This window comes from Primulina tabacum, chromosome 6, assembly GCF_025594145.1.
Source record: "Primulina tabacum isolate GXHZ01 chromosome 6, ASM2559414v2, whole genome shotgun sequence".
NCBI lineage: Eukaryota > Viridiplantae > Streptophyta > Magnoliopsida > Lamiales > Gesneriaceae > Primulina > Primulina tabacum.
The window spans coordinates 741,280-756,319 of NC_134555.1; the positions used below are offsets into that span (position 1 = coordinate 741,280).

The following is a 15,040-nucleotide window of genomic DNA, read 5'->3' on the forward strand; positions in this document are numbered from 1 at the left end:
TTAATTTCAGAAGCCAAGATATATCAATAATTGATATTAAAATGAGAATGGCATTTTTTTTTTTGAAATGAGAATGACTTTTTTAATATTGAGATATATTTATTATTATTTTTTAGAGAATATATTGAGACATTTTTATCTTATTCCATTTCCTTGATTTTAGTTGATAAATAGTTTTGACATAAATAATATAAATAGAAATAATGCTATATTTTCCAATTCAAATATATATGGACTCTGCCAGCCTCCACGGCTCCACCTCTGATTAACATCGGAAGACTGATCATATCATTTAAGAGTTCTCCTAAGCTGCCACGCTACCGGTGTAACTCCAATTATAAATACATATGACAGCATCTCACCAAACTCATTATTAGGATATATATATATATTTATTCTTCTTGATATCTCGTCAAACTCTAGTTTTAGTCTTTTATCCTACGTAACGATGTCTGGCGTCCACATGTACATACCAGTACTCTTGATGAAAATGATCAAAATAAATAAAAATAAAAAAAATACAAATTGTTGAAAATATGAAAAATATTTTTGTTGAAAATTATAATGTTGAATGTTGAAAATTAGGTAAAATTAGGTGTTGAATGTTGAAAATTAGTGTGTGATGATTTATGTAATGATGAAATTGTTTTTGGATTGTTTTCCAAAGAAATCCTATAAATAGGTCTCCATTTGTAAAGATTTGATACAATTGAGTAGAGAGAAAAATATTATAAAGTGTGTACTTTGGTAAATTTTGAGAGTTTGAAATTTTTACTTTTTACCATAAATTTTTACTTTTTCACAACACGTTATCAGCACGAAGCTTTAAAAGTCCTCCATACTTTTCCAAGCTACAAACAGAAGAAAAATGTAACAAAAGTAATAATATTTATTTTACTGTTATTTATTTATTGTGTATATATTTAATATATAATATAATGTTATTCAGAAATAATAAAAATTAATTTTTCAAAAACTTGTTATAAATCCTGGGAGGATGTTAAGACGACATCCCACACTCCCGGTAAGTGATACGACAAGTATAAAAGCCTATAAGATTTTTAAACAAAATAACTTGTGACACCGCATTATAATAATGTGATATGATATACATAATTATTTAAACATGACTAATATTATATACATCATATTATTACCATAAAATTATACAAATGCATACATTTATTTTTTGTACACCAACGGTCATAAACGGTAACAAAACGGCTAGTTTTTGCCCTATAAATATGATCTCACAAACACATTCAATCACTCCAACTTTCACTTATTCTCTAAAAATTATTCTTAAACAAATTTTCGAATAAAAAAGAAGATGACTTTCTCAAGGTTATTTTTAATTATTTTGGTTATCACACTCACGAGTCTTGTATTTATCGGAGAATATACTCCTCGTGTGTTTTCTTTATTTTTACAAATGCTTGTACTTGTTGTTTATCCATTACTTTGTATTGCAATATTCATTAACTAATAAAATGCATCGTAATTTTTTTTTAGTATCACCATGTCAAACTTGGAAAAGCTCGAATTCATTGCTCTTGATATCACGGGAAAAATTATATGACATGGACTCTCGATGTAGAAATGCATCTTGAGTCATTGGATCTAAATGAGACCATAAAAGAAAATGGCATATCGACATCCCAAGAAAAGGCAAAAGCCATGATATTTTTGCGTCGACATCTCGACGAGGGATTGAAATGTGAATATCTAATTGAAAAAGATCACATGGCTTTGTGGAAGGGATTAAAAGAAAGATTCGAACATATAAGGGAAGTTATACTTCCGACCGCCCGGGATGAATAGAATACGTTGAGATTCCAAGATTTTAAAAAAGTAGGTGATTATAACTCGGCGATGTACAGAATAATCTCGCAATTGAAATTATGTGGGCATGAGATTACTGAAATGGAAATGCTTGAAAAAATATTTTCCACTTTTCACGCATCGAATATAACTCTACAACAACAATATAGAGTGCGTGGATTTTCGAGATATTCTGAACTTATCGCCTGTCTCCTGGTGGCGAAAAAGAATAATGAGCTGCTAATGAGAAATCATCAGGCACGACCCACTGGTTCAACGGCATTTCCTGAAGTAAATGTCGTAAACAAAAATGAATTTAAATCTGGAAACCAAAATCAAAGTTATAGACAAGATTTTGGTCGAGGACGAAATCGTGGTCGTGGACGTGGAAGTGGTCGTGGTCGTGGTCGTGGACGCGGCCGTGGTTTTGAAAATAATCGAGATAGTTACTTTTATAACTCATCTCAAAAGAACGTCACAAACAATCCACAGAAAAGGCATCATGAAAATATGAGTGTTAATGAGAATCACTCAAAAAGATTTGAAAATTCTTGTTTCAGATGTGGTACTCCAGGACATTGGTCCCATATTTGTCGAGCCCCTGAGCACCTTTGTAAACTTTATAAAGAATCAATAAAGGGGAAAGAAAAGGAGACCAACTTCACTGAACAAAGTGAACCTTTGAGTGATTCAACTCATTTTGATGCTGGAGATTTTCTGATTGATTTCTCAGACAATGATCAATTTGCTGGTGGAATAAATATGTAAAATATTTTATGTACCCGTATGATAATGTTATATCGTGTGCTATATTTTTTACATATGTATTGTATTGTATTTTATTGTCAGTAATTATATTTCATTGCATATTTTTTTTGAAGTTCAAACATGGAAAATGCTATGAACAAAGCTGAAGTTTGCATATCCGATAGTGGTACAACGCAAACTATCATCCGAGATAAAAGATATTTCTTGGAACTAAAACCAACAAAAACAATGTTGAATACAATATCAGGTCCTGTAGACTTGATTAAAGGATGTGGTAAAGCACAATTTTTGTTACCTAATGGTACACATTTTTTTTTATCAATGATGCTTTATATTCACCACAATCAAAAAGAAATTTGTTGAGTTTTAATGATATATATTCCCATGGGTATGATACTCAAACAATGAATGAAGGGAATGAGAAATATATGTGTCTTACCACATATAAATCAGAAAAGAAATATGTTATTGAAAAACTACCAATGCTCCCTATTGGATTGCATTATACACATATAAGTCCCATTGAATCAAACATGGTAGTTGATAATTCTTCAATATTAACAAATTGGCATGACCGATTGGGACATCCTGGTTCAACAATGATGCGAAGAATCATAGAAAATACACATGGTCATCCACTGAAAGATCAGAAGATCTTTCAGAATAATAAGCTTCAATGTAAAGCATGTTCTCTTGGAAAACTTATTATAAGACCATCACCAGTCAAAATCCAAACAGAATCACCAATGTTTCTTGAACGTATTCAGGGTGATATTTGTGGACCAATTCATCCACCATGTGAACCATTCAGATACTTTATGGTATTGATTGATGCCTCCAGCAGATGGTCACATGTATGTTAATTGTCAACTCGAAGTGTTGCATTTGCAAGATTACTTGCTCAAATAATAAAATTGAGGAATCAATTTCCCGATTATACAATCAAGAAAATTAGACTTGATAATGCTGGTGAATTTACTTCCCAAACATTCAATGATTATTGTATGTCTATGGGAATCATTGTTGAGCATCATGTTGCTCATGTACATACACATAATGGATTGGCTGAATCATTGATTAAACGTCTGCAAATGATTGCTAGACCAATGATTATGAAAACAAAGCTCCCTATTTCTATATGAGGACATGCAATTTTACATGCTGCTTCATTAATTCGCATCAGACCAAGTGCATATCATAAATACTCCACATTGCAGCTTGCATTTGGTAAAGAACCAGACATTTCTCATCTGAGAATTTTTGGATGTATGGTGTATATGCCTATTGCACCACCGCAACGAAAGAAAATGGGACCTCAAAGAAAGGTTGTAATTTATATCGGTTATGATAGTCCATCAATCATTCGATATCTTGAACCTCATACAGGCGACGTGTTCACAGCACGTTTTGCTGATTGTCATTTTAATGAGGAAATCTTCCCAATATTAGGGGGAGAACAGAAACATACCGAAAAAAAAATTACATGGTATGTATCATCATTGTTACATCTGGATTCAAGAACAAAACAATGTGAAAAAGACGTACAGCAAATTGTGCACTTGCAAAGAATAGCAAATCAAATACCAGATGCATTTGCAGACACAAAAGGGGTAACTAAATCATATATACATGCTGCAAATGCCCCTGCTCGAATTGAAATTCCGAATAAACAAATTGAAGATACTCATGATGTCATTAAACGCCTGAAGCATGGAAGGCCAGTCGGTTCCAAGGATAAAAATCCTCGAAAAAGAAAATTCATAGAGAAACACGATGATCACAAAAGAGAAAATCATGTTCCTGAAGAAACACATGATGATCACAAAATAGAGAATGGTGTTCCTGAAGAAACATATGATGATGAAAATGTTCTGTCAGAACCACAAACTGACGAGAATCATGAAATCTCTATCAATTATATTAATACTGGAAAAATATGGAACCGAAAAGATATAGAAGAAATTGATGATATATTTTCTTATAATGTGGCAATCGACATCATAAATAATAATGAAGATCATGAACCAAAATCTTTTGGTGAATGTAAAAATCGGCATGATTGGATAAAATGGAAAGAAGCCATCCAGGTTGAATTGGATTCGCTAAATAAACGTAATGTTTTTGGACCTATAGTCCTTACACCTGAAGGTGTAAAACCTGTTGGATACAAATGGGTTTTTATTCGAAAGCGAAATGAGAAAAATGAAATAGTAAGATATAAAGCTCGACTTGTTGCGCAAGGTTTTTCTCAAAGGCCTGGAATTGATTATGAAGAAACGTATTCTCCTGTGATGGATGCAATTACGTTTCGGTATTTGATTAGCTTGGCGGTATCTGAAAATTTAGAAATGCTTCTTATGGATGTTGTTACAGCTTACTTATATGGATCACTTGATGTAATATATATATGAAAATCCCTGAAGGATTTAAGATGCCTGAAGCACAAAGTTCAAAACCCAGAGAATGTTATTCTGTGAAATTACAAAGATCATTATATGGGTTAAAGCAATCCGGTCGAATGTGGTATAATCGACTAAGTAATCACTTGATGAAAAATGGATATGTAAATAATTCAATATGCCCTTGTGTTTTCATTAAGAAAACAACATCCGGATGCGTAATTATTGCTGTATATGTTGATGATTTAAACATCATTGGAACGAATAAGGAAATTCAAGAAGTTGTGTCATATTTGAAGGAAGAATTTGAAATGAAGGATCTTGGAAAAACCAAGTATTGTCTGGGTTTACAAATTGAACAAAAAGAATGTGGAATATTTGTTTTCCAGACAAATTATACAAGAAAGATCCTTAAACGTTTTAATATGGATAAATCAAATCCTTTAAGTACTCCAATGGTTGTTAGATCATTAAACATAGAAAAGGATCCATTTCGTCCATGTGAAGATGATGAAGATATTTTTGGTCCAGAAGTACCATATCTAAGTGCTATCGGTGCCCTTATGTATCTTACAAATTGTACAAGGCCTGATATATCTTTTGCCGTAAATTTGTTGGCAAGATTTAGCACATATCCAACCAAGAGACACTGGAACGGAATTAAACATATATTCCGTTATCTACGAGGAACGACAGACTTGGGACTTTTGTATTCAAAAGATGCTAATCCAAGTATAATTGGTTATGCCGATGCTGGATACTTATCTGATCCACACAAGGCACGTTCCCAAACTGGATATGTATTTACTCGTGGAGGCACTGCAATTTCTTGGCGTTCATAGAAACAAACGCTTGTAACAACTTCATCAAATCATGCCGAGATTATTGCACTACATGAAGCAAGCCATGAATGTGTGTGGTTAAAATCAATGAGCCAACATATCCAAATCTCATGTGGATTATCATTCGACGAGAAGCCTGTGATACTATATGAAGATAATGCTGCATGTGTAGCTCAAATGAAAGAATGATACATAAAAAGCGATAGAACTAAACATATTCGTTCTAAGTTCTTCGCATTCACCAAGGAGCTTGAGAAGAATAAATGTATTGATGTTCGCCACATTCAATCAAGTGAAAACTCATTAGATCTCTTCACAAAGGCACTTCCTACGACATTATTCAGAAAGCACATATATAATATTGGGATGCGCAATCTACGAAATTTGTGAAGAATTGTTCATGTCAACATGAGGGGGAATTTACGTGAGTGCACTCTTTTTCCCTTACTATGGTTTTTATCCCAATGGGTTTTTCCTAGTAAGGTTTTTAACGAGGCAGTACAAAATCACGTAATGAAGACATTATTGTATCATGATCATCATCACAAGGGTGAGTGTTGAAAATATGAAAAATATTTGTGTTGAAAATTATAATGTTAGAATGTTGAAAATTAGGTAAATTAGGTGTTGAATATTGAAAACTAGTGTGCGATGATGTATGTAATGATGAAATTGTTTTTGAATTGTTTTCCAAAAAAAATCCTATAAATAGGTCTCCATTTGTAAAGATTTGATACAATTGAGTAGACAGAAAAATATTATAAAGTGTGTAGTTTGGTAAATTTTGAGAGTCTGAGATTTTTACTTTTTACCATAAATTTTTACTTTTTCACAATACAAATGATCAAAACCGCGGCGGAAAACTGTAACCTTCTATAAATATTATTCAAAAACTTCATAAGATGAACACTTACTTAATAATGGGTCCCATTTTTAAACTTATTTTGATTAAAGTGAAGTTGGGTATGTACATATATTTTGTGAAGAAACAGACATTGTTGGTGAAAGGTGACAGACATGTGGGGAAATGTTCGCAAAATTCTGTAGCTCATTTATTGTTATGTATGTATGTCCGTTTATTAATTAATTGTCTCTCTTTAATTTATAATAATTTCCAGTATGCTTTTATGTTCACACCATTTCATAGTCATGGATGACACAAATAAGATCCGTCTCACAAAATACGACCCGTGAGATCGTCTCACACAAGTTTTTGTCTACAATGTATTTTCAAGAACGAAATTAATTAAATGGATTGAGAATGAAATCAGTTGATATTATTTATACAGAATTAACAAAATTTATTTCTTTATAATAAAAACTATATACAATAAATCAAAATTCGTAAAAAAAATATTAATTTAAAGGATAAGAATGAGATGAAAGTGGCAATGATAGGTGCAGTTAACGAATCGTGCGAGGAAGAAATTAAAATAGACAAGACAGAGAAAGCACAGCAAAGCAACAAGTTGTTGGCGTCAACGCCGTTCAAGCACAAGCAAAATAAGTATAATTGATATATACTACTTGCTCTCGTTGCGTTCTTGTACAGTATTTTTTTTTAACGAAAACAAACTATTAAAAATATATATCGTAAAGATAGTAGATATATATATAAATGCGTATGCTACCAAATTGAACACCAATATATCCAGATTATGCGTTAACTTCTACTTAATTGAATATATAGATTGGTATTTGAGAAATTAAATTTGGTGCATGCATTAAAAACAAAGCACACAAACAAGAAATTGATTTTCTTTTTATTTATTTCTTAAAGTGTTTAGAAGAAATCGCACGTCTCCATTTGTGCAATGCACGTACCCCCATACATGTCCGCTATAAATGTAACAAATACCAATTTTTGGAGGCATGCATGGGATGTTTGGTCAAGTTGCACAACGATGAATTAATTACTTATAATTTGTCAAGAAACATTAACATATAAAAATCTTTTTTTATTTTTTGGTTAAAAAAATTTAAAAAAACATGAATCTGAATCAACATCTCACCAACTTTTGTATTTCAATTAAATTAAGTAGAAACTAACGCATAATCTGAGTTTAAGAAACATACAAAACTGATTTTTGATCACTTTTTATAGGTGATTGCAAAAACTCCATTGAGATAACAGAGAATAGGGATGTTCAATTAAGCTAATTAATAAAGAAAACAATAATAAAAATAAATAGCAAGTGCATATGTAATATGGTCAACTATAATTGAAAAATGAAATGTAGATGGGAGTCATTTAAGCAAAACCATGTGAGCAAAACAGGGACAATACATGTTCCAAATATCGACCCTTTGAAACAATTTTAATGCAACAAGGTATATACTAGACACCCATACTCCATCCCATGTGGATGTATTTTTATTATTTAATTTTAAATCCATGTTTGTCACATATCTAGTTATTTATATTTTTATCATGCTACTAGTTTATTGTTTTTAGGTTAAAAAAAATATAAATAATGTTGAGCCGAAGTTGAGTAATTTTATATGCCTTTTTGAGTTTTGTTTTTCCGATGTCATCAATGGCATATTCAAAACTCGTCACTTGCCCTGACTCCCGAGTTGCTCTAACTTCTTTTATTAAGGTTCAGCTGATGCTCAATATTCTGCAAATTTTTTTTTTTTTTTTTTTTTTTTGCTGCCCATCAAGCCAAGGAAAATCCAAAGACACGAGTTGGATACTTCTCTATAAGCCAAGAGAAAAACCAAAATCCCTTGTGTAATAAAATGGAGTACAAAGAAAATATATGATCCACATGCATGTTATCACCCTTGTCTCAAACACGGAACCCATGCAAATTTTTCGTGTAATTTCTCGGCTCCACGACTTCTCTAAGCCTCAACCATAATATTATCTCACAATGTGACTATACATTTATCTTTTTGATGTAACATTTTGCATTTATATTATAACAAGATATATATATATATATATATTGAGCTAATGTTTATCTTTGGTGCTTGCTCTTGAAAATTAAGTAAATGAGATAAAGGGCTATCTTTGCATTGACAATTTTTTTCGAATAGAAAACGCTCTTTTCATATCAACAAAATTTTATGAACACCAAAATTTTATGAACACCGATGTTGACCCGAGGCCCAATATTTCTGATTCTAAACCTTATTTCTATTTCTTATGGAATGTTGCAGTCCACATTCATACATCATTTGGGACTCTGATGGTCGTTCTCATCATCTTCAACTAATGGCTTCTCAAGACCTCTCAACTATATATATATATATATATATATTAACTATTTGTGAGCATTCATTTATTAACTATTTGCATTTTTAGTTATATTATGAGTTAGAGTCTTGTTTTTTTAGAGCTAACTTCGATGCTTGAATAAATTAATTATTCAAGTATATGAATAATTTAGTTATACTATAGTTAAACTAGAGTGGGATCGAGTGCGGTCGTCCTCTAACCCCCTCTTATATAGTCCACGTCTCGATAATAACTGAGAGTCTTTTTTTATCCCGATCTCATACCTGAAAAGTGTTGGGACACGAATGTTTGAGATCCTGTAGAATAGAAATAAGATATTCTCATAGATATTTTTTTTAATTGTGACATAAGGTGGAACCTTTACATCACCAAAAATCAATTTCCAGAAGCCTTCTTGTCCCAAGTAAAAAATAATTCGTAACCAAATAAATTTATTTCAATTATTTTGGAAAATAAATTTTATTTGAAAGCTCAGCTTATGTTATAATTATCTGAGAAAGAATTTCGAACTATTGACATCAACAAAGTTACGCGGAAAGAAAAAATATTTTAGAACAACGAAATAATATAATATATTTTTTTAAATTTCTTAGATGATTGTAATTATTTTTCAAATATTTCGATTTTAGAAAATGTTCATAAAGGTTTTTTTTACTCATATAGCCTAAATATCTTATTAGTCAAAATTGATTAATATGATCGTACTTGCATTTTTTCTAATGGATTGAGCATTTGGGTGTTAATACTTGAATACATTAAATTTGAGACAAAATTCTCGAAGAAAAATCAAATGATTTTAATATAGAAATTAAATATTTAGAAGAGAATTACTACTTAGTTTAGCTTATGTCAAATAATTCTTATTTCAAAATAAGACATGCAAATGGTAAATTAATATTATTTTTTAAAAAAATATCTTTAACATAGGCTATAATAAGAAATTTATCTTTATTTATTTAGATGGATTAATTAATTATTTAATTTAATATATGAATTTGCCATCTATCAGCTCACCCCTTTTAAACAAGTTAGTCAAATTCTGTATGATTTTCGGCCCAAAAACATATTATTAATACAAAATTAAATAAATGATTTCGAGTACTTATTTATGTATATAATAAAAAATAATATTGAAACACATTTCAGAAATTATAAACATCGTCAAGTCTAAAAAGTAAATTATTATTATATCAATTAATTTAGTGCGATGCTCCTTCATTTACGTTGTTTGGGGTGCCAAGGAAAGAAATGTATACCACAACAAGAGAGTAAATCAACGCTTTTTATTTATATTTATGACCCACAATGTCCAAATCACAGCATTTTCAATGGTGTGACCACCAAAACTTATAATTTGGACAAAAAAGGTAGCATTAATGCAGCAAATTCAATGGTCTCCAAAGACCAAGAAATACAAATGCCTTTGCCTTTATTTTATTTTATTGCCAAAAAAAACTTCGTGAGAGGCTCCTTTTCCATTCACTCAACAGCCAGTGGAACAGCTTCAGCCTACACAAGAACAAGATTAGTCTCCATCAATATTTCAAGTCAAAAATTTTCTAGTTTTTTGCAAGAAAGTTTTAAATGTTTATAGATACAACAAGCCTACCAGCTTGCGGTATTTGAGCGCATAAAACATTTCAAGGTATCTTCTGATCTCCAGGCGATCCAGCTTCGAAACATACTTCCAGAACCCGTAAACACCAGCCAATGTCAGTAGCCTGTCCGAATAAATCTGCCAAGTATACCTGAACACCACAAGTTTCATATGATAGATCAGTAAGTATATATATTTATTGCAGAACGATATATGGTGCGAGATTTAACGGATCATTACTTCTCCTGGATACGTTTCAGGCCGCCATTCGATATTGTCTCCCAGTGAGAATGATCTTTCCTACACTTTTCGAAGAAACCAACGAGTAGTTCAGACACTTGTTCACCCTTGTAAGGATCGATATGGAAACCAGACTTTCCGTGGACGATTATTTCAGCTGGTCCACCGTACGAAGTTGCGAATGTCGGCAACCCGCAAGTCATGGCCTCCACGACAGTCAAACCGAAGGCCTCATAGAATGCTGGTTGCACGAAAACGCCCCTGGTGTCAGCGATGTAACGGTAGAGTTCACCGTTCCTGACACGGTTCATTTGAGAAGAAATCCATCTGAATTGGCCATTCAGGTTGTATGTTTCTATCAAATTGTACATCTTTTTCATCTCAGCCTGTTCTTCCAAATCTTTCGACTCTTTTCGCCTGTCGCCACCAACGACAACAAGGTTAGCTAATTGCCTGAGTTTTGGGTTCTTGGCATATAGTTCCACAAGTCCAGTCAAATTCTTGACCCTGTCAAGCCTAGCCATGGTGAAAATGATGGGCTTGTTCTTGTCTTTCAGCACACATCTGTCAAATCGGCATTATACAAAATGAGCATTTACGAAAAATACCAACATGGATGGATCCACGATTTCAGTTTTTGCGGGTATAAAGATGGAAAACTCACAAATGTTCTTCATTCTCAACGTTGCTATAAAGAAGTTCCTCAATTTCAGGGTGGAGGGCTGTTAGTCTTTTCTCCTTTTCGGTATACGAGAAGTAGAGGTTCGTATCCGCCCCAGGAGAGACGATGTTGAATTTGGGGTCGAACACATTAATCCCATGGACGACTCGGTACAATCCAGGCATAGTGAACGCCATATGGCTCTCGTACTGCCCCACTGTGTCCTTGCTGAAAATACGAGATTGAGAAAACTTTTATGCTAAGAACACAAATACTTGTTTTTTTAACAGATGTACTAAATCAAATTCTGAGTATATACAAACCTTCCAGCTATTTCTTGAAATGTGCTAGTGATTATGAAGTCTGTATGATTCATTGCATACAAATCAGCTGTAAACTGGCATGAAAAGCGATACTTTTCGTCGAAGTTTTTCAGGTAAATGTCAGAATCAGGATACTTCGTTTTCTCAAGTGCGTGAGCAATGGTACACTGTCCAAAAAAAATTTTGAAAAACAATAGCAGGAATGAGTCTCCTGATAGAAGAAAACTAAATAATTTTCTATCGATGTTCATACATAGTTAACAGGGTTGTGCACCTGAGTCACTCCCAACTTGTGGGCAAGCAAAGAGGCAGCAAGGTTACCCTCGCTATAATTTCCAATAATCAAGTCTGGCTTCGCCTGCAACTCTGCTGTGATTTCTTTGGCAACATCCTAGAAAACGAAACAATGAAAAGTTGAGTACTTGTGAAAGAACTTTCAAGAGTGTAGGAGAAATAAAGAAATTGTGTCATCTTACCTCAGTGAATGTTTCCATGTAAGGCCACACCTCAAACCGGGAGATCCATTTTCGAACAATACCCTTTTCAGTTCTAAATGGGACGCGGAGTATATGTGAGTGCTCGGCCCCAAAAACTTTCTCAATTCGCTGACCACAAGTGGTTCCAACTGCATCTGGTAGCAGCCGAGTCACCTAACAGCGTAACAAGATCAAGCATAAGATTCAAATTCCATGAGAGCGAGGGGGAGAGAGAGAGAGAGAGAGAGAAAGAAACTAACTATGAGAATTCGTGGTGTGATATCGAGTCCTTGCTCCTTTATACGTTTGATCATCTCCCGCTCCAAAGCAGGAACTTGATCCAAAATGTACACCACCTGTAAAATAAGTGAAGGAACCGCTCAGAATTGCCGGATTAAATTTGAACTGCGATGAAAAATCGGGAGTTTCATACCTGTCCACCGGTATCAGGGTATCCCAAGACGTTTTCTTGAGCAAAGTAACCGTGAGGAGAAAGAATAACGACATTGAAAACCATAGGAATTCTGCCAAGGAATTTCTCGAGAGTGCATGAGTCCGGAGCCTCGAGAAGGTCTAAAAGCATAGAGATCATCTCTGATACTCTTTCTGCATTATCGCCCCATCCCCTCTCCAATCCAATCTCTTGGAATTTGTGTTCGAAATTCGAGTATGATGTCTCAGGAGTTAGTATAGACAGGTACTCCTCTGCCTTCCTCAGAACAGCTTGTAGAGAATTAAGGTTCTTGATTCTGTCATTAAGCATCATTGTCTGTACAAGAAAGTCTAATTATCAAATCACAAACTAAAGCATGTTCCAGTCTTTTATGAATCATTATTTACGACATTTCGGTGATTGAATGTCAGAGTATGGTATCATATTCACCTTTCCCTTGTAGTGATGCATTCGGAGGAAATCTAGAATAGGGGTCATGCTCTCCTTGTCATGAAACATTTTTGCAGAGAGGTGCCTATTGAGGAATTCAACTCCATTCCCTATGGATTTGGTGAGAGTTGGCTTTGGAAAAGACGCAGTAAATGGCTCAAAGTCCAACTCAAGAACAAAGTTACCATTTGATCTGCACCACAGAAGACCAATTTAGCTCAAAAATTGAATAAAAGAAATCGGAAGTACAGTAAACAAGTTCATTATTTGGATTCGGAAACCTACGTTCCATTAACGAGCTCTTCCTTGAAGTGCAGATATTCTGGTACAGTTAGTTCCTCGACGACTAGTGCATTCACATTGACTCGTACGTATTCCCAAACACCAGGCCTTAGCCGAATGGCGAGTGCAACCCATGGAGGCAACACAATTGCTTCCTAGCGGAGCAAACAAGCGACGTATTTTTAAGATGGGAATCAGGATTCAATAAGAAGAAATGTTAATGGATGATTCAAATTTTACCTGTGTGCAGTTGAGAACTTCTTTGAAGGCATGATCCTGCAGCTTTGCCTTATCAGCTTCGCATATTGCTTCAAACTCAGCTAAGAGTTGGTGAGGTTTTAGTATCCCCTTTCCATGGCCTTCAATCCTGCAACAAATGATGATCCGATCTCCGATTATAGATGGTGACATAGTAGCTAGCTAATATTTTAAACCATATAGCAGCCTAGTAGGTGGCAAACATTTTGCTCCTTGCGTCAAACAGACAACAGGCAGCGGTGGCGAATAGTAGAAGTGAACAAAATAATCAAGACTAAAACTAGTGAGTAGCACTTGATTGAACATTGAAATACCTAGACAGAAACAGCAAAATCTCGTTGCGATGAGCCGCAAGAGTGGCGTCCAAACGTTCACGAAGGCTGTGAACTCGGGTCAGAACACGTTCCGCCATTGAAGATGATTGACGAGTTACCAAATTCTTGGATATCTTTCCAACTGTAAAATGATAAAATATTCATAAATTTCGGTTGTGCAGGCCTAGAAGCGTATATATATCTAGTTAAACTTGAGCAGCATTTATTGACTGAGCCACAGTATTAATTCAATCTAGAATGCCTTGAAATTTCAAAATCTAACACCTGCTTCACATGAACAAGCGTCTGACGTAAGACAGTGCGTGGAGAAGCAAGAGTATTTATTACATGACAAAATCGTATCAAATTTTAACTAAGAGTTTTAGCAAGAATTCAGAAGGAAAACCTTCAATATACCTTAAAATGAACAAAAAACTTAGCAACAAGAGCCAATCAGAGCTCAGAAGCAAGAAAACAATACAAAGAAAGTGAAAAGAAACAGCAAAGTAGCAATATAGAGAAAGCAAAATGAAAGAGTTCTGCTTGTGATGATGGGGAATGCAAGCCAAGCTCTCCCCCCTTAAATATGCAAAAACACCCATATTCCAAAACCGCTTTTTCAAGAAAACCAGACACAGAAATGGATATACTCAATGTTGGTTTTGGAAAAATGGTGGTATGAGGTAATGTAGACAGGGGACCTCCTTGGATCAATTTCTTCAAATATTAAAAAAAAGACTCTTCCTCACCTTCCACCAGTTGTAATTATTTTATCTTGAAGTTTTTTCCCAAAGTCAAAACCAGTTTTGAAATTAAACTTTTAAAAAATTATTTATATGTAATAATAAACATGTTGTTATAGAGTTAACATAATTTTCCAATCCGTCAATTTTCTATCAACATGGTTTTATCCACTTTGCACTTTTCCAATC

At 33.7% G+C, this 15,040-nt stretch overlaps 1 protein-coding gene across 1 annotated transcript; it reads right to left on the minus strand.

The window, feature by feature from the left end:
* Nucleotides 1-10,343: 10,343 nt before the first annotated feature.
* Nucleotides 10,344-14,752, minus strand: LOC142548449 (sucrose synthase). Its single transcript, XM_075656776.1, has 14 exons — nt 14,526-14,752; nt 14,109-14,250; nt 13,777-13,903; nt 13,540-13,691; nt 13,255-13,447; nt 12,805-13,140; nt 12,632-12,727; nt 12,372-12,545; nt 12,170-12,286; nt 11,896-12,062; nt 11,576-11,800; nt 10,912-11,475; nt 10,684-10,822; nt 10,344-10,583 (listed from the first exon to the last, which is right to left on the minus strand). The coding sequence occupies exons 2-14, from the start codon at nt 14,204-14,206 to the stop codon at nt 10,554-10,556; spliced, it is 2,418 nt and encodes an 805-aa protein (XP_075512891.1). The 5' UTR covers nt 14,207-14,250; nt 14,526-14,752; the 3' UTR covers nt 10,344-10,553.
* Between the last annotated feature and the right edge of the window lie 288 nt (nt 14,753-15,040).

Bases quoted from the DNA above. Each gene is read 5' to 3' on its own strand.
- LOC142548449 (XM_075656776.1), bottom strand. From the start codon at position 14,206: ATGGCGGAACGTGTTCTGACCCGAGTTCACAGCCTTCGTGAACGTTTG. The intron at 13,692-13,776 runs GTAAAATTTGAA...TTGCTCCGCTAG, and splicing joins AAGTTCTCAACTGCACACAG to GAAGCAATTGTGTTGCCTCC. The intron at 10,823-10,911 runs GTAATGATCCGT...TGTGGTGTTCAG, and splicing joins CTGAAACGTATCCAGGAGAA to GTATACTTGGCAGATTTATT.